The 21,742-nt window shown below is 34.9% G+C and overlaps 1 protein-coding gene across 4 annotated transcripts in view; it reads right to left on the reverse strand.

The window, feature by feature from the left end:
• MTMR2 (myotubularin related protein 2) overlaps nucleotides 1–21,742 on the reverse strand; it is an 85,700-nt gene that overhangs the window by 20,593 nt on the left and 43,365 nt on the right. For all 4 annotated transcript variants that reach the window (XM_012000943.1, XM_012000945.1, XM_012000946.1 and 1 more), the window contains 5 exons: nucleotides 10,788–10,863; nucleotides 7,457–7,551; nucleotides 7,177–7,287; nucleotides 3,696–3,797; nucleotides 2,712–2,795 (listed from right to left, as the gene is read on the reverse strand). In XM_012000943.1, the coding sequence (XP_011856333.1) occupies nucleotides 2,712–2,795; nucleotides 3,696–3,797; nucleotides 7,177–7,287; nucleotides 7,457–7,551; nucleotides 10,788–10,863 (468 nt within the window). The remainder of the gene's footprint in view (nucleotides 1–2,711; nucleotides 2,796–3,695; nucleotides 3,798–7,176; nucleotides 7,288–7,456; nucleotides 7,552–10,787; nucleotides 10,864–21,742) is intronic.

Consider the following 21,742-nt stretch of genomic DNA (forward strand, 5'->3'; position numbering starts at 1 on the left):
TTTTTTTTTTTTTTTTTTTTTGAGACAGGGTCTCACTCTTGTCACCCAGGCTGGAGTGTAGTGGCACATTCATGGCTCACTGCAGCCTCGAGCTCCAGGGCTCAATCAATCCTCCTGCCTCAACCCCCCTGGATAGCTGTGACTACAAGCATGTGTCACCACACCTGGCTAATTTTTCTATTTTGGTAGAGACAGGGTTTCACCATGTTTCCCAGGCTTGTCTCGAACTCCTGGGCTTGAGCAGTCCTCCCGCCTTGGCCTCCCAAAGTGCTGGGATTACAGGTGTGAGCCACTGTGCCCAGACTGATGACTTGATTTTTCTTGGCCTTATCCACAAATTCCATAGTCCTGTGTATAATCACTACATACTGTATATGTCCTTCAAGAGTAAATTAAAGAAACATTCTTCTATATGACAAACCTAAACAGTTATTAATAGCTTTGCCCATTTTTATTTATTATTTTTTGAGACATGGGGAATCTCACTATTGCCCAAGCTTGAGTGCAGTGGCACATTCACAGCTCACCACAGCCTTGATCTCCTGGGCTCAGGTGGTCCTCCCATCTCAGCCTCCCAAGTAGCTGGGACTACAGGTGCACGCCACACCTGGCTAATTTTTATTTTTTTGTATAGATGGGGTTTCACTATGTTGCCCACGCTGATCTCAAACTCCTGGGCTCAAGTGATCTGCCTGTCTCAGCCTCCCAAAATGCTGGGATTACAGGTTTGAGCCACTGTGCCCAGCCTTTGCTCATTTTTGAAGAGATATAGTCTAATTTCCTTTAACACTATTAAGTGTAGATCTATTGAATGAATGTGGCTATCATTTTTTTAGTGGCAGCACATGATAAAGCCAGTCATAATACCTGTTTTTCAGAGCCTCACAACGCAATAAATATAATAATCATCATTTGGATAGATTTTTACAGTTTACAAAGTGCCTTTCTATATGTTACCAATCCTTCAAACATCCCATAATGTGGTATCTATCACCAAGTAAAAAATGAAGGCAGTGTGCCATAAATGACTCATTCAAGAGCCTACATCTAAGTGTGAGAGTAAGAACTAGAGCTAAAATTCAAAACTAAGTCTTCTAAATGTGCTAGAATTACAGTGTGGTGGTAACTGCACAATTTCGTGAATATGTTAAAAAGCAGTGGACTGTATACTTTAAAATAGTAAATTTTATGGTATGTGAGTTATATCTCAATTTAAAAAAACAGAAAGGTCTGTATGTTTGAAGATGGTACCATCTCCAAAATATATTAATGAAAAAAGAAAAGCACAGAAGAGTGTGCATGGCATGCTACCATATGCTTAAAAAAACAATACCCAAACATACATACACAAGCTTTGTAGACATGAAACTTTGAAAAAAATACTCAGGAAACCAATAATGTCATTTCCTAAAGGGAGGTGAACTAGAATGGCTGGGGGGACACAGGGTTGTCCTGGAAGGAAAACCTACCTTTCAGTATACCCTGCTGGACCTTTTGAATTTTGTACAGAATGCAAGTATTACCACTTCCTCTTTTAAATTTAAAGGGGTGAAAGTGAATAATCTGATGCTTTATCATTAGTCCTTAATTTTAAGAGATCATCTTCATTTTCTTTTGTAATAAACTTAAAATATATCCAAGAAAAAAATCTTAAAACTACAGCTTCTAACTAGTGTCCTGACTCCATTAGACCTTTTAGTTGATTCAGAGAAGTAAGTCAAAGACCATAAAGCATCCATACCATTTTATGTAGAAGCCAATGCTCTATTCTTACTGTCACAATTCCTAATCTCATAATTCTCTTTCTGTATGGGTATAGTTGTTCATTTACACTTTAACTTATTTTTTCTTTTCAGTAATAATTTATTTCTTTTATTTAGACACAGTTACCTCATCTGCTTTCCAAAGTTCTACACTGAATGCTCCTGGGACAGCAATTTGTTCCCAGACTCCCAAAGAGTAGTCCTCATTTTTATAATTTCTAAAGACACTTGCTATACTTTTTCGTTGCTTAGTCATCTTCTTCTGACACTGGATTTTTGAGTTAGCACAAATCTCCTAACATGTTTCTTGTATACTCTTGGCTTTTAGTTGATTCCCATTTATTTTGTATTCTATTTCATATTTTGCCAATTAACTTTATAACTAAATGAGGAAATTTCAACTTCACTTTCCACATGTAAGTGTGGTAACAAGCCCCACTTCAAGTCATTTAGATATCTTTAGCTCTCTGGTGGTGGTTCTTTACCTCTACTTATTGTGGTTTTGTAAAACCACAATTAATTAGAAATGTTATAATTAAAATGCTATGTTTGAAATTTAAATACAAAAGTAAAAGCTCAAGAATTTTCATATTTGAATTCTAGAATATTCTAGATAACAAATCGAACGATTACCAAGAAATAATCAGTATGTCTTAAATTCTCAAGAAAGCATAGTGGACAGGAGGAAAGTTAAAAATAAAGAAAAGACTATTTTAGGTGGGGCTTAAGTAATGCAATATAGAGACTTTTTGGAAAGTGGTATACTGAAGGAAGAATAGGAAGAATGATATACTAAAACAGATTTCAAGATTGAATTCTGCTTTAATCTGTTACTGTAGTGAATTACTGTGGTATGAGATATGCTGGTTTTCATACATGGTTCACCCAGTTTTCTTTGTAATGAAAAGAATACAAAATACTAAAATTGAAAGAAAAGAAAGTACATACCTGCCTTCTATACTCTAAAAGAGGGTCATATAGTTTCCATCCATTTTCAGGGAATACTTCTTTGTATTCAAAAGCAAAAAGAGGCTACAAAAAAGTAAACAATGATAAGAGCTAAAAAAAGATATTCACAAAGGTAATGAATCAGAAATGTATCCATATATCCAAAGTTTTCATTTATTTATCTGCAAGAACAGTTTATGTATTAGCATCCTTTTTTGTATTATAGTTTTTGTTTTATAATTTTGAAAATCTAATTTTTTTACATTTTTTTAAGCATACAAAAAAGCAAAGACACTTGACAACAAAACTTATCAAATACTAACATATCATTTTATTTCCTTCAGATTATCTTTGGTAGCCTTTGTAGGTTTACTTTCAAATAAAGACATTACATTTAAAAACAACTATGATGCCAAAAACAAAAAAAAATTGAACTGGAGTCATAAGACCAACGTTGATTCCAAATAGTACTCCTACTAACTGTGCCCTTGAGTTAACTGCTTACCTGATGTGGCTTTCATCGCTAAACAGGGATAAATAATATCTACCACCATAGGCTACAGAGAAGTGACGTGATATAAACGTGGGAGTCTAACAATGTCTATAGCACATAGTGGGAACTCAGGGTTTGCCTACCCTTACCTCCCAAATTGCTAGTCTTAACTGGCTCCCAATTAAAAAGGAGATTTCAAATCCTAATGAAGACAACAGGCAACTTTTCATCATGGAAACACCCTGAATAGCAAGATCATATAATCATAAAATGTTAGTGCTGGATTGGACCTCAGAAATCAGCTAGTCCAGCTTCCTTTATTTCATACCTAAAGAAATTGATGCAAGATACTAGGTTATACTTACACTATACCTCTGGTTAAATGTCAAAGCAGGGATGTAAATGTAGAGATTCTAGACAGCCTAAACAAGTTTCTTTATACGACATCAATAATTATAGCACAAATTTTTCAAAGACAGGAAACATTTTACCAGGTTATTAGAGACAGGAAATGCATATTTCATTAGATTCTCAAATATGGATCTTCTTGTCCGCCCCTCTGGTTTATGAGCAAATCGTAAACTCCTAACATCCTAGAAAAGATTTAGGAACCAAGTTAATGATTGTTCACTACTTACTTAAATGAATCAATAAGGTTACTTGGAACTATCTTGTAAAATGTTAAGATTTGTGAATGTAGGATACAAAAATAAATCAGGCATCAGCTCCTGGAGACAGGGAAATTATAATGGTTTACTGGGAAAAATTGAAAGAAACACAGGTACTCTACTACAAAGCAGAATTCAGAGGGCAGGAAATTTACCTATGCTTATGGACTCAAAATAGGCCAGTGAAAGAGACAGTATTTGATGTAACCACTGGGGATTAACGATATTACATCTGAAGATTAATATCATGACTGACACAAACTATTAATATCATGACTGAAAACTATATGTGCTTTCCCTGTGAAAGCTCATTTTCTCTCATAAATTTCCTTATTAATAAAACCTGATTAGTATTTGTTATATTTCATATGTGCCTTCATTTCATTGTATCTGGTGATTATTTTCCTACTAACTCTCCCTTCCCAGGGTTCATTTGCATTGGACCTTCTCTTCCTAAGTCCCCTGCTACTAGACTTGATAGAACTAAACCCTGCCTGAAAGTCTTCCTTCCCTCACTCTATAACCACATTCTTCCACCATCTACTGACACATAACCTCTGAATAGTTTAGTTTATATTATCCAGGTTCTACAGTAAGGTCTAAAGACCAAGGTTCCCTTCCATTTGTCCCTAAGCAGTTTTCTATGCTCAGGCTGAATGCAGTTATTCATGTTCTGGTTTACTGTTTTCTTAATAGCACTTAGAAAAAAACTGGGGATTAAGATAATTTCAAGGGCCAGACACAGTGGCTCATGCCTCTAATTCTGACACTTTGGGTGGACAAAGCAAGAGGGACACTTGAGGTGTTCTACTTCTAAAACAGTGGTGGGGAAAAATTGGTATTGTAGACTTTTCCTATGTTCTTATCTACTATCATTCTTTAAATGCATTGATTGATACTTGAATGAAACATAAATTGTTACAAGTTCAAGACCAGCCTGGGCAACACAGCAAGACCTTGTCTCTACGAAAAATTAAAAAAAAAAAAAAAATTATAAGAAAAGAATAATTTTAAGACTAATCATTTTATTTAAATGTTTTTACCTAGGCAGAATTCAAAATAGCTTTATTATGCCTCATTTTGTAGAATCACACACAAAGCCACTCCACTACAATGTACCCACAATATGTGAGTAAGACAGTATATTATAAATCTGATCCAAAACTAGAATGCTGGCTTTACTATCTTTTAAAATAAACATGTGCAGGAACCTAAGCTGATATCTTGTTTTCCCTTAGTAAATATCTTTATAACTAGGAGAGATACTCAAAATCATTCTGTTAACCACAGAGTTCTCTGAAAGTACCATGTCAGGGGCCCTACAAATATTTGTGTTAATTGATAACGATCCTGTTCCATGGAAAAAAAAATTATATTTAAAATGATTAAGATTCAAAATTATCTTCTTTCACATCCTCTTATATTATATGTGCTACTTACTATTAAACTACAGAAAAGTGATCAGGAAACAGTGTGCTTGACACGTGGTTGACAGCAATTACGCTTACAGAGCCCTTCTGACTATAATGGAAAACCACAGGCCAGGCACAGTGGCTCACGCCTGTAATCTCAACACCTTGGGAGGCCAAGGTGGGCAGATCACTTGAGGCCAGGAGTTTGATACCAGCCTGACCAGCGTGGTGAAACCTGTCTCTACCAAAAATACAAAAATTAGCCAGGCATGGTGGCATATGCCTGTAATCCCAGCTACTCAGGAGGCTGAGGTAGGAGAATCAGTTGAACCTGGGAAGCAGAGGCTGCAGTGAGCCGAGATCATGCCACTGCACTCCAGCCTGGGTGACAGAGCCAGACTCTTGTCTCGAAAAAAAAAGAAAACTACAAAAATAATTACTAAGTCATTAGCTTTAATACCAGAGTCACAAAACTTCTAAGATTAGCATAACAAAGTATCTTGAATTATACACATGCTGTTTCTTTTGGCACTGGGAGAATAGCAAAAGAAAGGAACAATGTGATGTAGAATCTCAATGTGCATGGGTGTTAGTGAATTAGGCCTTAATAACAGTGACCTGGAGAAGTGGTACATAGTATTAAATATCTATGACTTAATGGTAAAAATGTAACAATCTATGTTTCATTCAAATATCAATGCATTTAAAGAATGCCAGTAGATTAGAACATAAGAGAAGTCTACAATATCAATTTTCCCACACTATTGTTTCAGAAGTAGAAAAATTGGCTGGGCATGGTGGCTCACACCTGTAATCCCAGCACTCTGGGAGGCCGAGATGGGCAGATCACAAGGTCAGGAGATTGAGACCATCCTGGCTAACATGGTGAAACCCCATCTCTACTAAAAATACACACAAAAAAATTAGCCAGGCATGGTGGTGGGTGCTTGTGGTCCCAGCTACTCGGGAGACTGAGGCAGGAGAATCGCGTGAACCCAGGAGGCGGAGCTTGCAGTGAGCAAAGATCACGCCACTGCACTCCAGCCTGGGTGACAGAGCGAGACTCCATCTCAAAAAAAAGAAAAATTATGAGAACTAGAAATAGAAAAGATAGGTGATGATGAATATATCATATTTAGTTATTTAGTTCTTCCACTACAAAGTAGTGGAACTGCTCAGAGCCTTATGTTGCTAATTTGTAAATTAAAGGTAATAATGTCTATTGTGCCTACCTCACAGGATTTTTATAAGGCTCAAAGTGAAATAATGAATGTGGAAGTATGTGGTATCCTATCAGTACTATGTGCATTAAAGATGGTCATTATTACTAATTTTTTTTTTTTTCAGAGTCTTGCTCTGTTGCCCAGGCTGGAGTACAGTGGCACTATCTTGGCTCACTGCAACCTCCACCTCCCAGATTCAAGCAATTCTGCTGCCTCAGCCTCCCCAATAGCTGAGATTACAGGTGCCCACCACCACGCCCGGTTAATTTTTGTATTTTTAGTAGAGATGGGTTTTCATCATATTGGCCAGACTGGTCTCGAACTTTTGACCTGAAGTGATCCGTCTGCCTCAGTCTCTGAAAGTACTGGGATTACAGGCGTGAGCCACCGTGTCCAGCCAAGATGATCATTATTAAAAAATAAGTTATGAATTTCTAAATATATCAAAGTATGTAGACTGAACTGGACCCAAAAGAATTAAGTCTAATTCATGAATCACCTTTTCTATTAACTGCTAAATTTTGTTTTCTTCTATCAATGTCATACTAAAATAACATATCTAATTGGAAATCCATTTGATATTTTGGAAACTAATTTCAAAACAGAGATTTCTATTTAATACAAAGCTTTTCAAACCAAATAAAATCACATACACATTATAACATTTACCTTACACACAGTTTCTAGTCCATAAGAATTTTCACCTCGACTAGAAGCACCACCAATTTTTTCTACTCTACTTATCACACCAAGGGAAGCATCTAAAACAAATGGGGGATCCTAAAGAAGGAAAGAAAAAATAATTAAAACTGAGCAATTAATACTGTCCAATTACATAGCTGATCAAAATCTTAATCAGAAATGCTTTCATTAGAGATGATCAGAAATGAACAAAACTAGCTACAAACAACACACTCATGTACATACAAAAATCTAATCCGACTCTTACCCGTTCCATGCTTTTGAAATATAACCTATAATTCGTGACAGTCAGAGTTCCTCGTACAGCACCAGTGAATGGACATATATAAGTTACATCTTTGGCTGAAAAGGCAAGAAGTCCACAGTTTACTATACATTATGTGCTATTAAAACCTGGTATCTCATCTTATAAAATTGTTATGATTCCTAGACTAATTTATGCTGAAAAATAACAGAACCAGTAATTTCCAGAGACCTCAGAATCCTACAACCCAAGCTTCCATCCCTCCACTAATCTGGGGAAGAAACATAGAATTAAATGGGATAGACTGAAGAGGGGGAGGGACTTCTCATCCCATGAGACAGAACATAAGTAAACAAAGGGGCTACTATCCTGGCTAGATAAAACAGTTGTGGGTAGCTGCAGCAGAGACGGCTGAAAGAGTACTAGTAATGGTGGTATTAAAAATAAGCATGGCAAGGCACAGTCGCCATCATCTCATTGCAGTTTCTATGTAACCTCCCCAATCTACTGATCTTCCTCTGCCCACAGTCCAGTTTGTCAACATTCTTCCAAAAATGCAATGTCCAAAACATATGTTATTCCACAAACTCCTGATCTGATTAATACTTATGGGTAAAATTTTACAGGTGAAATGGCACACATTTAAAATATAATTTCTTAGAAAAATAACAGTATAAGAAGAAGATATTGTACTGCTGACCAACTGATGCCAGACTTTGTAAAGAAATAATCACAAATAATGTTTTATTAAATAAACGATGGATCTACATGGCATTATGTTTTGTAAAATATGCATTAACTGATTATGCAGGATAACTTAGGAATCAGTATCTCAAAATATTATTTAAAATGCCACAGTTCATAATGTCTTAAAATATTCATAAATTCCTAGTATGTCATTACTACACCAAATCAGCAGATAAAGGAGTATCTTCATCATTCCAAGGAAGTAAGGAACAATTCTGTGGAGCAACAACTTTCTAAGACCCTTTCAATGGGCTTCTGAGAAAACTTGGGGCCATTAAATATATTTAATAACCTCCTGACTTTGCTTCTCATTCAACACTTCGAAGGACTGGCTGCTTTGTATGGAATTTGAAATGAGACTGATCTTTTCACAATCATTTCTAACCTTCAAAATAGTTCCCTTAGGAAGATTTTAAGTATAAACTACTTTTTTAAAATCACTGTTTCCAATGTACATTTCATTTAGAGGGAAGCCTTTAAAATTAAATGAACCTATCATTATATAAAAATACACAAACTTGCTTTGCACAAATAATATTTTTCCCTTATGAAGTTTTACCTCGACTAGGAAAGCTTTATTCAAGGTTACTAAAAACATTTCTGGATTCCTTCCAGAGTCAGTTTTCTGACTCCTGTAAGAAAACTCAGCCTTACTATCCTATATCCCACCACAGGAATGTCATTCTCGGGCCAGTGCTTTTCTGTTACACCTTACCCTTTATTCTAAAATCATGAGATAATATACACATAAAAGTGCTTCTAAAGTTTTAAGTACAATACAAAAATTCAAGGGTTTATACCTATGTTACTATTATCATCATTAGTCTTTGCTTTGTTCTGTACCCTCTATCATTCCTCAAGAGATCATGACAATGGAGAAAAGAAGATAAATACAAGAAATTCTTAGACACTGACTCCTCCAGGTCAGGTAACTGACTGGATGTTAAGAGTCCAGAAAAGAAAAAAAGAGCAGTCTAGTACGACAACCAGATTTCTGACTTGAATAAATGGACAACTGGTATTGATGTCAAATGAGAGAGAGAATGCAAGAAAAAGAGTACGTTGGGGGTTAAACGTGATGATTTCCATTTTGGAGATGTTGGGTATAAGGTTCCTATGGGATATTCAAGGATGTGTGTTTAAGATAGAGGCATTTGTTTACTTACATTAGGACAAGGGTTCACACTGGAGGTACAAATTTTAGAGTCATCAGCCAATATATGGCAAGTGATGTTACAAATTTAGATATGGTCAACCGAAAAGAGTATACAGGAGGGAAAAGGGAAATGGATCAAGGATGAAGTCCTAGGGCGTATTGCTATTAAAGGAAGAGGAGCCAACAAAGGAGACTGAGTGGTAACTTGAAGGTCTTTAATAAAGCCATATTTCATAATGGGAGCTGCAATTACGGCATTAAGTTCAGAATAAGAAAAAAGAAATTGTCATAATGCTAGATATAACCTTATTAGCTAGGTTATCTCCCTATGCTTTAGTTTCCTTCCTCATCTATAAAATGGGATTGATGTTATTCTCAAGAATATACTCTCTGAGAATGACTGAGATAGTAAGCACTCAATAATAATAACTACTATCATTATATAATAGCCAATTCTGAAAAAATGTAAGTAGGTAGTTCAGATTGAGAGCCTGGTGTATACATAAGGCTGAGTGGTGAAAAGAAAAAGACTGAGAGGTTATTCAATCAAGAGTCAAGAGCAAGAAAAGACAAATACCATGCTAAGGACTAGGAAGCTAAATTTAGTAAATAATAATCCATTTAGACTTCAGGTCCTCCCTTTGGTTTGTTTTTACACATAGAAATGACACCTAGCCAAGTAAAATTAAGCATTTTTAAAATCCTTTTTAAAAATTATGATTGGTAATAAAATGAAAGTAGTTATATTAACTAAGAAATCATTTACTTCATTCTTCTAACATATTACTTTATTTCTCAGAGTTTATGAGTAGATATCTGTAGATTATCACACAGATGAAACAAAACAGAAGCATGATGGAAAAAAAAACACAGCTTATAAGCTCATAGTTTCCAGTCCATATTATAAGTATTAGGCTGGGCAGAGAAGGGCATCTACATACAAACAGAGGCAATGGAGATGATGTATTTCAGCCAAAAATTAACCTGAGTTTATTCAGAGAAGAAAGACATGAAGGAAGCAAACAGAAGAGAAGGTATTTTAAGAAAAATTACTTGTATAAGGTGACAATTCAATGTTTTTATCTAGGCAACTCAATATCTGAATGTAGTAATTCAAAATAATAAAATTTTCCTTCACAGGCTTTAGCAACAGTTTTAGCAAAAAGCCACCTACTTTTAAAGAAAGTAAAACCAGAGAAGACGCAAAGTATAATTCAATTTGCATGTTTCCCAGAGTTCAAACACAAACACTAGCAGCGGGTCTAGGCCTACATTTGTAGAACACACTAAGATGCTGGGAAGGCTGCAGGTAAAGAGTTCTGCCAGACAGGAGGTGTCTCTGACAGCCAGTTTATTCTCTGTATGCTGAGAGTACTGAACATTCTGCACAGTCAGAACGGAGGACATTAAGCAAAAAATACCATTACGGACCCATGTCTTTAATATTTTCTCCTGGAAGCAAGGGTGGTTCTTCCATTTCTGCTAACTTGTTAGACTCCCTCAGGACCTGGGGTGGGAAAGACAAAAAAAAAGAAACATTTTTTTATTCAAAGGCTACTTTTTCACTCATATTTCAACTGAGTATGCTTGTTCTTGAAGTTGTAACATCATATCACATACACTATTTTAAATCAAATTTGTTAAACTGTAGTGTTGGCATGTATAATATATGAAGTTAATGTTTTTCTAGAAAGCATTTACTGAGTGCTTAAATCATATCAAAGCACTCTACATTTGTTACACAAAAAATTTTACATGTTTTTGCACTGCATCCTAAGACAGCCTAACAATAAAAGAGGTATTATATGCTCATTTCACAGATGAGGAAAAAGCAGCCGAAAGTGGTAATTAGTTCAAGATCACATAGTTAAAATGCCAGTGTATAGATTTGAACTATAGTTGAATGAATTCCAAAGCAATGCTGAAGGGCCATAGTACATTTAAACTCAGACAAAATTAAGTTCTTATGTAGATTTAATGTTTAGAGAATTTAGAAATGATGTTGATAAATAATCTTGTTGAAAAAGAGTTTAAATAAAATCATAATCAACAAATATTACCAGGTAGTTAGCTTGTGAAGGATGCTGCCCTATATTCCAAGAATGTGGATACAGAAACAGTTCTCTAAAGAGTTACAACCCAGAGAACACAGAGACACACCCAAATTGTCATATGCTAAATATATCCACCCTTAACTACCAAAAGCCTTCCTCACCTCCTCCCACCTTTTTCACCGTCAAACAGTAAATTTTTGTCTCCAGTCCCATTAATTCCTTCATCTTCAGCAATGTGGCTCACCTGCGGCCAATAACTAAGAACTACAAAGAACAAATTAACCTATTTTCAATAAATTTGCAATCTAAACAAATTCATTCTTTGAAAGTTTAACAATTTGTTTCATAAAGTAACTTTAATGCAATACCTAAAGAAATAGTATATACACACATATATATTTTTATGTGCCACATCTAAACTTCAGAAAAGTCATCTTTAAAGGTTATCTTTTAAAAATGCTATCTAGTTGCCAGTCCCTAAATAATCTTATGTAGTCATAAAAGAAGAAGGAAAGAAGAGAGGAAAGGAGGACTGGCCTATGATGATGGGGTTAAAAAGGCAAAAACTGGCCATATACAAAAATATAGACTTTGGTTCACATCCTGACTGCACCACGTACTAACTTGGTACTCTTAGACAACATTTTCAATTTCTCTATGCCTCATTTTCCCCATCTATAAAATGATAACAATAGTACCACACATAGGTTGTTATGAAAATTAACTGAGTTAATACATTTAAAGCACTTATGTCAGTGTTAACACATAAGATGTATGTAATAAGTGTTGTCCATCATTAATAATAATAGAAGTTCAAACAACTGATTGCCAGAATCTGCTAATAATTCTACTAATTATGAAAGCAACAAAATTAGACCCAAAGACACAAAACAAATATCAGAGTATACTGAAAAAAATCAACCATGTGAAAGATTATAGAAAGGAAAATGCTTTATTCTTCCCCTGGTCTACCACCTCACTCAGAAATACAACATTTATGTCACTTATAACGCTGGGCAGTAGTTCCCATATTGCACATGTATACCTTCTTGTGGCTGCGACAGCACTGTTCCACATGACTTCCTCTTTCTCTACATTTCTACATTCAGAAAGGACCAGCAACCCCAGAAAATATTTATGTTACGTATAGAAGAGAGGAGGGTAGTTCTGGCAAAGGCACACAGAAACATGGGAGATACAATCCTCATAAAATTTTATAAAGTGAGAAAAGAGACAGGAAAACTCCTACAAGTAGCACACTTTGAGAACCACACATAGACTTTCTTATATTCTCTCTGACCAGAATGTCAAAGAGCGAGGCAATGAAAAGAAGCAATACAAGATCCTATCTTTGTCCAGCAGAGCTGCTCTAGATGACAGACTTTTAACAATAGGCATATGTAAAGGTTGCATATAAACAACTAATTCTACACTGGAGATACGAAAAGGAACTCCAACTAGCACTCAAGTGAACAGAACAGGGATGGGGCAATCTAGATCCTGTGTTTGTTGACAAACACTGATTCTAGACAAATCTATACTTAATCAAGCAAGAGAAAAGAGACTAGGGGAAAAAAAGGCCTAGAAAAAAAAAAAAAAAAAAAAGACAAAGAAAAGAGAGTATCAACCCGAAACTTTAAAAAAGAAAAAAAAGCAGTCTTCTGAAAACAATTTTCTATAGGCATTTGTAAAAACAAGTATAAGGTACTTTGCCACTCAAAAGGAAATAAGTTGTATTTTCTAATAAACAGAAAGAGAAGGCCAGGCACAGTGGCTCGTGCCTATGCTCCCAGCACTCGAGGAGGCCAAGATGGGTGGACTGCTTGAAACCAGGAATTCAAGACCAGCCTGGACAACATGGCAAAACCCTGTCTCTACTAAAAATGCAAAAAAATTAGCTGGGCAGGCATGGCATCACGGGTCTATAGTCTCAGCTACTCGGGAGGCTGTGGTGAGAGGATTACCCTGAGCCCCAAAAGTCAAGGCTTCAGTGAGCCATGATGCACTCCACTGCACTCCAGCCTGGGCAATGGGAGTGAGACCCTGCCCTAAAAAAACAAAAAAGAAAAAAGAAAAAAAGAAATAGAGTAGAAACAGAAAGCCATGAGGAGAGAGACACAAGGAAACAAGAGAAATGAGTGAAAATGACTGCAAGGACATTTAAAAATGTAATAGCAGAAATAAAATCTGTATGGAGTTAGTAACAAATTGCATCGGTTATTCAGAAAACAGAGTTAATGTTGAGGGCAAACTTGAAAAGTGCTGTAAGAATTTGAAGGAAAAAAAGATAACATCATCATGGAAAATAATCAAGAAAATAATCGCATTTTCTAAATGGAAAAAAAAATCAATAGGAGCAAAAAGTCCAATACATAATTGATGTTGATCAGAAGAATTTACCATGTTCCACCCAAAATCAATGAACAGAGACACATCTAGTTGCACCCTGGCAAATTTTTTTGAACTAAAAGAATTAAAATATAAACTATAAGAATATAGGCAGAAAAAAATTACCTTTGAAGAAAGCAAAATCAAGTTAGCTTCAAGGTTATCTATAATACCATATTCTACAAGACAATAACAAAATGTCATCAAAGCTGTGAAGGAATATGCTCCCATAAAGTGTTTAATGGCAGCAGGATGTCATTCTCAGATAGCCAGGTCTCAGAAAATACAACCCAGAAATACCTTTTAGAGAAAAAAAAAAGAAAAAAATACCTTAGACTATAATTCAGCTAAAAAGGGAAAATCAGAATTAAAATATACAAGGGATTTGTGGTGTACTGCAAAACCTTACGTTTCATATCCTAAGAACTCCTAAAAAAACTCCACATTCACTACCACCATACTGACCTCTTAGTCTTAGTTTCACCATTCTTATTATTAACATGATATTAATACCCACCTTAAAAGTTAGCAACTATGAAATCAAGATAACTGCACCATAAAGAGATTTGCAAAACACCGTGAAAATGAAAAAAACAACAACAACAAAAAATAGAGACAGTCCTTGGCTTACAATGGTTCAAGTTATGGTATTTTCAACTTACAACGGGTTTATCTGGATGTCACTCCATCACAGGTCGAGGAAAATCTGTACTTATTATTCACATAATAGAAGCATCAACAGAAGTTTTCACTGTCTTTTACCAAAATGGCCTATTCACATGATGCTTTTTTCTCTGCTCTAGAGATTCCCTATATGACACACTTTCTCTAATACTCATCAAAGGGATTAATATTTGAGAAAGCATGTCATATAGGGAACCATAAGTCAATCTCTCCCTGACTCCTAACTACTACATTCTAGATTTAGCTACAGAACAGTAAGCATCTAACGGTTCTAAGGAAAGCAGCAAATCTTTTCCCTTTCATTTCTTATGAGGACCGAAGATAGCTGCAATATTCCAAAGAGTCTGACACAACTTAGGAAAATTAACAGAATAATGTCTACCTGAGAGAATAAAGGAGATGGCTTGAGAAATAAAAATGGAGTAAAAGTTTAGGGTATCCTAGTAAAGGGTTTCAAAGATGCCTTCAGCAAGACAGTCCATATCATATGGGTCCATTTACATGAAATTCTGCAACAGACTACAGTATGAAAAAATTCAAAACAGTTGTTGCTATGGGGATGAGAATGAGAGTGTGGACTGAAAAGGGGCATGATGAATCTGGGGTGACAAGTTCTACACCTTGACAGGGATTTGGGTTGTACAGGTGTATGCATTTTTCTAAACTCACAGAATGTACACTTAAGATTTCTGTATTTCAATAGGTATAAATTTTATATCAAAAGAAAAACCACATATATTTATTTGCATGCTGACATATTTAGTTGGAAAAGTACTGATGTCTGCAATTTACTTTGAAATGCATCAAAAAGTAAGTTAGATGAATAGATGGATGGAGGGATACACAGATGATGGATGTCAGATAAAAACAAGGAAATAGGGTAAAATGTTAATAGCAGAATTCTGATGGTGGATACAGCCGGGTCCTTTGTAAACTTTATTTTGTGTTCAGAAATTTTTATAATAAAATACTGGGGAGAAGTCAAGGACTTTAAACTTGACCAGTCATGTAAAAAAAAAAAAAAAAATTCACTGTAGGCCTTTGATAGGGGCAGATGGCATGGTCAAGGAAGGCACGGAACCGAAAAGGATGAAGATGAAATGATGATAATCTACGAAAGGAAACAGAATCCTGGATTAGTCTATGGTAACAGAAATAAAGAGAAATATGATACATTGGAAAACTGATCAAATCTGACCCTAGGCTTATAAAAAAATAGAAATAATTATATGAATAATACTTGATGATTTTTACTTGACAGGAACTGCAACTCAGATATGTCAGCAATGGAAGAAGAGAGAAAGCAGATTCAATGAATAAATGAAGTGAGGTCAAAACAAGAGAGGCAACTCAAAAACACCAGGAACATATCTTGTTAAAATGGGGGTTAGGAACCAAGAGAGCAAAGCCAGTCTGGTCCATTAGGTTTTTCTGCCTTCACATGTAAATATCTTTAGTGGAGAATACATTAGGTTTTTCTGCCTTCACATGTAAATATTTTTAGTGGAGAATAAGTTACATAACCCTCAGATATGAGGGAAGAAAATTCACTCCTGGAGAAATCCTCTAGAATACTTTAAGCACTTTCTCTTATTGGGTCAAAATAATGTTACTAACTGGCTAGCCAACCTGCTTTCTATCAGATGCATCAGAACCCTGCCTGTGTCTGGAGCTCTGACCACATCAATAGGTAAGATTCCATAAAATGTGCTATTTGATAGCATTTAATACAATATTCAATCATTTTATTATCAATAAGAAAAGTCTGATAATCTTATTAAAACTCTTACTTGAAAACAAAAGACACAAGACTAAAATTTATAATTCTTTTTTTATTCCTACTACATAATCAGTTTGGTATCCCTCCCTTCCCAGCCTTGATTTTCTTCCATGCCCACTTTATCAAATTATTTTCAAATTGTCCAGTAATTTTCCATGTAACTTTAACTTCTTTTTTCACTCCCTCCCTTTCTCTTCTCTCCCTCTCTTTCTCACACACAGAGGCACACAAACACAAAAATACACTCCACACACAATTAGGAAATTACTATAAACTGGATCTAGAAGTTGGCAAGTTTAAGAGTCAATTTTCACACGGAATGGTTAGATGGTAGAAAAACAGGAAAGAATTTGTCTGAAATCTGCAAAACACTAAAAATCACCACCTGAAAGGGAAAAATGAGTCTATACAGTTATAAACTATCCTCCACAGTCTTTTTTACATACTGTACTAAAACCCAGAAGAGAGGAAAAGGATTTTCTTAGTAACTTATTTTTTGTTGGATAATCCTTCTAAAGAAAACTGTTTATATCAATTATACTTTATTCTATGTTTTCTACAACTTGACTGACAAACCACAAAAGTGGGCAAATGAACCATGCAAACAAAAATTCTAACAAGGTAAAGCCACAGACTGGCATCTGGGATAGATCTTACTGGTTACACATTTGAAAGTATAGCCAAGATCAAGCATAGGGAAGCCCCCCCTCCTTTTTTTTTTTTAATAACACAGTCAAGGACACTTTGGTTTTTCAGCTGAAACCACAACTAGTCAAAGCTGGAAAACGTTACATCACCATCCATAATTCAACAACAAAAACGATGACTATCTAAAGAAGAATGGCCTAGAAAGCATCACTTCATGCTACGGGTTGAACTGTGCCCTCCAATAATGTTGTTGAAGTCTAACCACCAGTGCCTTAGAATGTGACCTAATTTGGAAACAGGGTTGTTGCAGATATAATTAGTTAAGATGAGGTCAAACTGGTGTAGGGTGGGCCCCTAATTCAATATGACTGGTATCCTCACAAGAAGACAGCAATGTGAAGAAACAGGGAGAATGCCCTGTGAAGAGGGAAGCAGAGACTGGACTGATGCATTTACAATCCAAGGAACATCAAAGATGGCTAACCCTCATGAGCAGCTATGAGAAAGGTATAGAATAGAATCTCCCTCAAAGCTCTCTTGGTTGGCAGGAGCCAACCCTGCTAACATCTTGATTTCTGATACCTAGGCTCCAGAACTATGAAAGAATAAATTTCTGTTGTTTTAAGCCACCTAGTTTGTGGTACTCTGTTATTATAGCAGCCCTAAGAAACGAATGCCTAATATCAATAAAAACTTTCAGATTTTAATCTTAAAATAAAAGTTTTCATAACTGTGAAAACTTAGAAGCAATCTGACCTTCAGTAGGTGAATGGATAAACAAAATGTGGTACATTATGCATAGGAGTATCATTCAGTAATAAAAAGAAATTAGCTATCAAGCCATGGAAAGACTTGAGGAATCTTAAAAGGATATTACTAAGTGAAAGAAGCCACTCTGAAAAGACTGCACACTAGATGATTCCAACTACATGACATTCTGGAAAAGGCAAAAACGTGGACAAAGAAAAAGATTAGTGATTGCCTGATGTTCAGGGAGAGGGGAAAATGAAAGAGGTGATGCAAATGGGATTTTTAGGGCACTGAAACTATTCTACATGATACAGTAACAATGAATATATGCCATCATACTTTTGTCAAAACCCATAGAATACACACCACAAAGTATGAACCCTAATGCAAACTATGTATTTTAGTATTAATATAAAAATGTATCAGTATCGTTTCATCAGTTGTAACAAATGCACCACACAAGGTACATTCAACGGAATAAATGTCAATTCCTTAACTTTTCTGTAAAAACTTCCTGTATCTCTAAAGGGTAACACATTATTCTATACATCAGCTAAGTCATAATTTAATGCTTCCTTGACTCTCGTATTTAATCTATTTCTACATTTTGCCATGTCTCTTCCTTTCATTTCCCACACCACTAATGTAGCCCGACTTTTCCATCCATAAGGACTAGCCCCACACCTTCTGATGTCCTTCTGAGCTATACTTCAGACAGTCCTTTCCAATAAATGATGGCTTATAATAGATTATCTGCCCAAAACAAGAAAAACAGAAGATAGGTAGATAGATATATTATCTAAATTTCTTTCATTTCACTTCATACCAAGGAGAATGAGCCCAGTTTATGTACTGTTTTTAGAAGATCATTATTCATTCAGTGCCATTAACACTCTTGAAAGGTAAGTAGTATTAATAATGCTCATTTATAAATAGGGTAATTGACCCTTATAGAAGTTAAGGAACTTTTCCAAGATGACATATATCTCCCAACAGTGGCCGGAATTGAACAGATGTCTGATTACACTAAGACCATGATCATAACATAACATCCCAAGCAAGCAAGGGATATGAAGGACCACAGGCTGAGAAAGAGATCAGAACAAGAGGTAAAAATGTGGAAGTCATCCAAAAAGAGATGACAGCTGAAACCACAAAGAAGAAAGAGAATGTGGAAGAAAGAGAGTGGGGAAAACAACGGATGAAGAAAACTTTAGCATTACCCCACTTATAAAAGAAGGAACAGCAAAGTACACAGAGGAGGGGAGGGCAGATGAGAAAGGAACCACATATTGTCACGAGATCTGAAACCTGGAATCATTATCTTTGACTCCTCTCTCCCCATAATCTGCAATGTTCAGGTAGCTTTGTGTACATTACACTCACTTATAATTTTTTCAGATTTGTTTTTTACCAAGCATTATGTCATTATCCTAGTACATGTCCTTTAGCAACTTTTACTTGGAATTATTCACATAGCCTCCAAACATGTCTTCATTCTTTCCATTCTACCTGTGCTTAACTTAGTATCACCTCTTTATGTACCCACAGCCTCTTCTATCACTCCACCTACTATCGCCAACAAATGGGAGATTATTATTCACAATGTTCTTCTGTCCTTGGATTTTTAATCTATCTTAAAAAACAAATGGAGATCCACCATTCATTTCAGACTGCACATACTGAATAGTAAACATATAAATAATCTTAAAATCATCCTCCCCACTGAAAGGCATTTATATTGTTTCTAGACTTGTCATTACAAACTTGAGGATTATCTTGTCAAATTTTAACTATATTATTTATAGAATAAGCAAAAATTAAAATCTTAAAAATACTGAGCTTTTCTGTTCGAATCAAGGTATGTCTTTCTATTTAAGTATTCATCTTTACCACTCAGCAGTTTTAAAGTTTCTTCACATAGTTTCTGCATATTTGTTTATTCCTAGATATTTTACATTTTTAATTGTTATTATAGAATTTTTCTTTCTCTTATATTACTATATTTATAATAGAAAGCTATAATTCTTATATATAAATTTTGCCTTTTAGTGTACCTTGTAATTTTTTTGTAAGTCAGACATGTACAAGGTACTAGGTAAAAAGAACTGAGGTAAACAGGCCTTTGGTGATGTGGTGAAGCAAGAGGGAAACTGTAAGATACTCGATACCCATTACTCGTGTGTTTTAGGAGGAGCTTGTATTTTCTCAACTGCATATATGTCTATAATCAATATACAGTATGTTTTGTGTATTAAAATTTACTTAGCTAGATACCTTCTATCATAGAATATACCACAATTTATTATCAAATAATGTACATTTATCATGCACACAAATAATGTATAAGTAAGATCTTTATTCCAGTCTCCTGGAATAAATGTGGGACTCTTTACATTAGTAAAACTGGAGCTGCTAAGAAGAATGAGCATTTGTAGATATTGCTATATTTCTCTCTACTGTGGCTGTTTCAGCACTGTATGAAAATTCCCACTGCCCCACTTTTCAAACAATCCTTGGCATTATCAGACTTGTTAATTGTTTTGATATGATGAATGTGAAACAGGTTTTTTCAGTTGCTTTAAAAATGACATATCCCTGATTCCCTGATTATAGTGAGGTTTAACATTTTAAAATATATTGGTTAAACATTATGTATATATTTTTCCTTGAATTTCTTGTTCATAGACTTTCTCAACTTTCTGTTGGATTGCATTTTCTCTTATTAATTTGTAGATGCTCTTTGCATATTTGGGTACTAATCTTTTATCAGTTACACATACTGTTTGCAAGTCTACTATCCCAAAATGTGATTTGTCTTTTCATAATCTTCACATACGGAATTTGTCACTAAAGTCAGTAAATTTTAGCACAATAAAAATAACAAGCTTTTCTTTAAAAGTTAATACTTTAGAGTCTTACTTTAAATATTCTTCCTGATATCATAAATCATAACGATATTGTCATATATTTTCTTCTAAAATTTTAAAGTTTTTATTTTCAGTTTTAGGTTTTCAATCTAATGAATCCAGTTGGTGTGCATGAGTTAGAAATTCAACCTCTTCTGTTTTTAAACATGGCCAACCTAGCATTGATTACCAAATAGTTCATTCTTTCTCCCACTGATTTGTTATACTACATCTGTCATATACAGAGTTCCTACAGACATCAGTCTGTTCCTAAACTTGACTGCTTTATTCCTATTCTGATTTACTTTAGCTTTATGCCTGATTGGGTGAATCTCCCCACTTTATTTTTCCTCTGGGTTAATCGTGACCTTTTACCCTGGCATAAATTTTAGAGTCAGCTAAAACTTTGCCAAGTTCTGCAAAACAAACTTTTGAATTTTTTTGAAATTATATTCAATTAACAGATATATTTGAAAATATTTTGCATCTCCAGACTACTGAATTTACTCATCCTATTATTTGAATATTCTTTTAGCTTCCTTAATAAAGTTTTATAACTTTCTTCATCTAGTTCTTCCATATCTCATTTTAACTTATTCCTAAGTATTTTTGTTGCTGTTGTAACTGGGATCTTCTTTAAATCACATTTTCTAAACATTTTTGCTAATGTACAGAAGCATGATCTTTTTATGTTATTTTATATCCGGCAACAGTGGTAAGCTATATAATTAGTTCTGGTAGTTTGTATATAGATTTTCTCAGATTTCCCATACAGACAATCCTCTACAAATAATGAAAGTTTTGTTTATTCCTTTCATTTCTTGTATCATTTATTATTTTTCTTTTCTTATTTTACTGGCTAGGATTTCCAGCATAATGCTGAATAAAAGTGGCGATAGTAATCATCTTGTTTCTAAGCTTAATGAACATATTTCTAGTATTTCATTATTAAGTATGAGGCTTATTGTAGAGTTCTGATGGATATCCTTTATCTGGCTAAGGTTGATTTTTTCAATTCCTAGGTTCTTAAGAGTTGATATTGTTGGTAAGGGAGGTCGTGATGTTAATCATAAATAAATGCTAACAATCATTTCTTCTCTATTAAAATAATCATTATGTGATAGACACTATTTACTATCTAACATATGCTCTATGAGACACCTTAACTCATTC

This window comes from Mandrillus leucophaeus, unplaced genomic scaffold, assembly GCF_000951045.1.
Source record: "Mandrillus leucophaeus isolate KB7577 unplaced genomic scaffold, Mleu.le_1.0 Scaffold643, whole genome shotgun sequence".
NCBI classification, from domain to species: Eukaryota; Metazoa; Chordata; class Mammalia; order Primates; family Cercopithecidae; genus Mandrillus; species Mandrillus leucophaeus.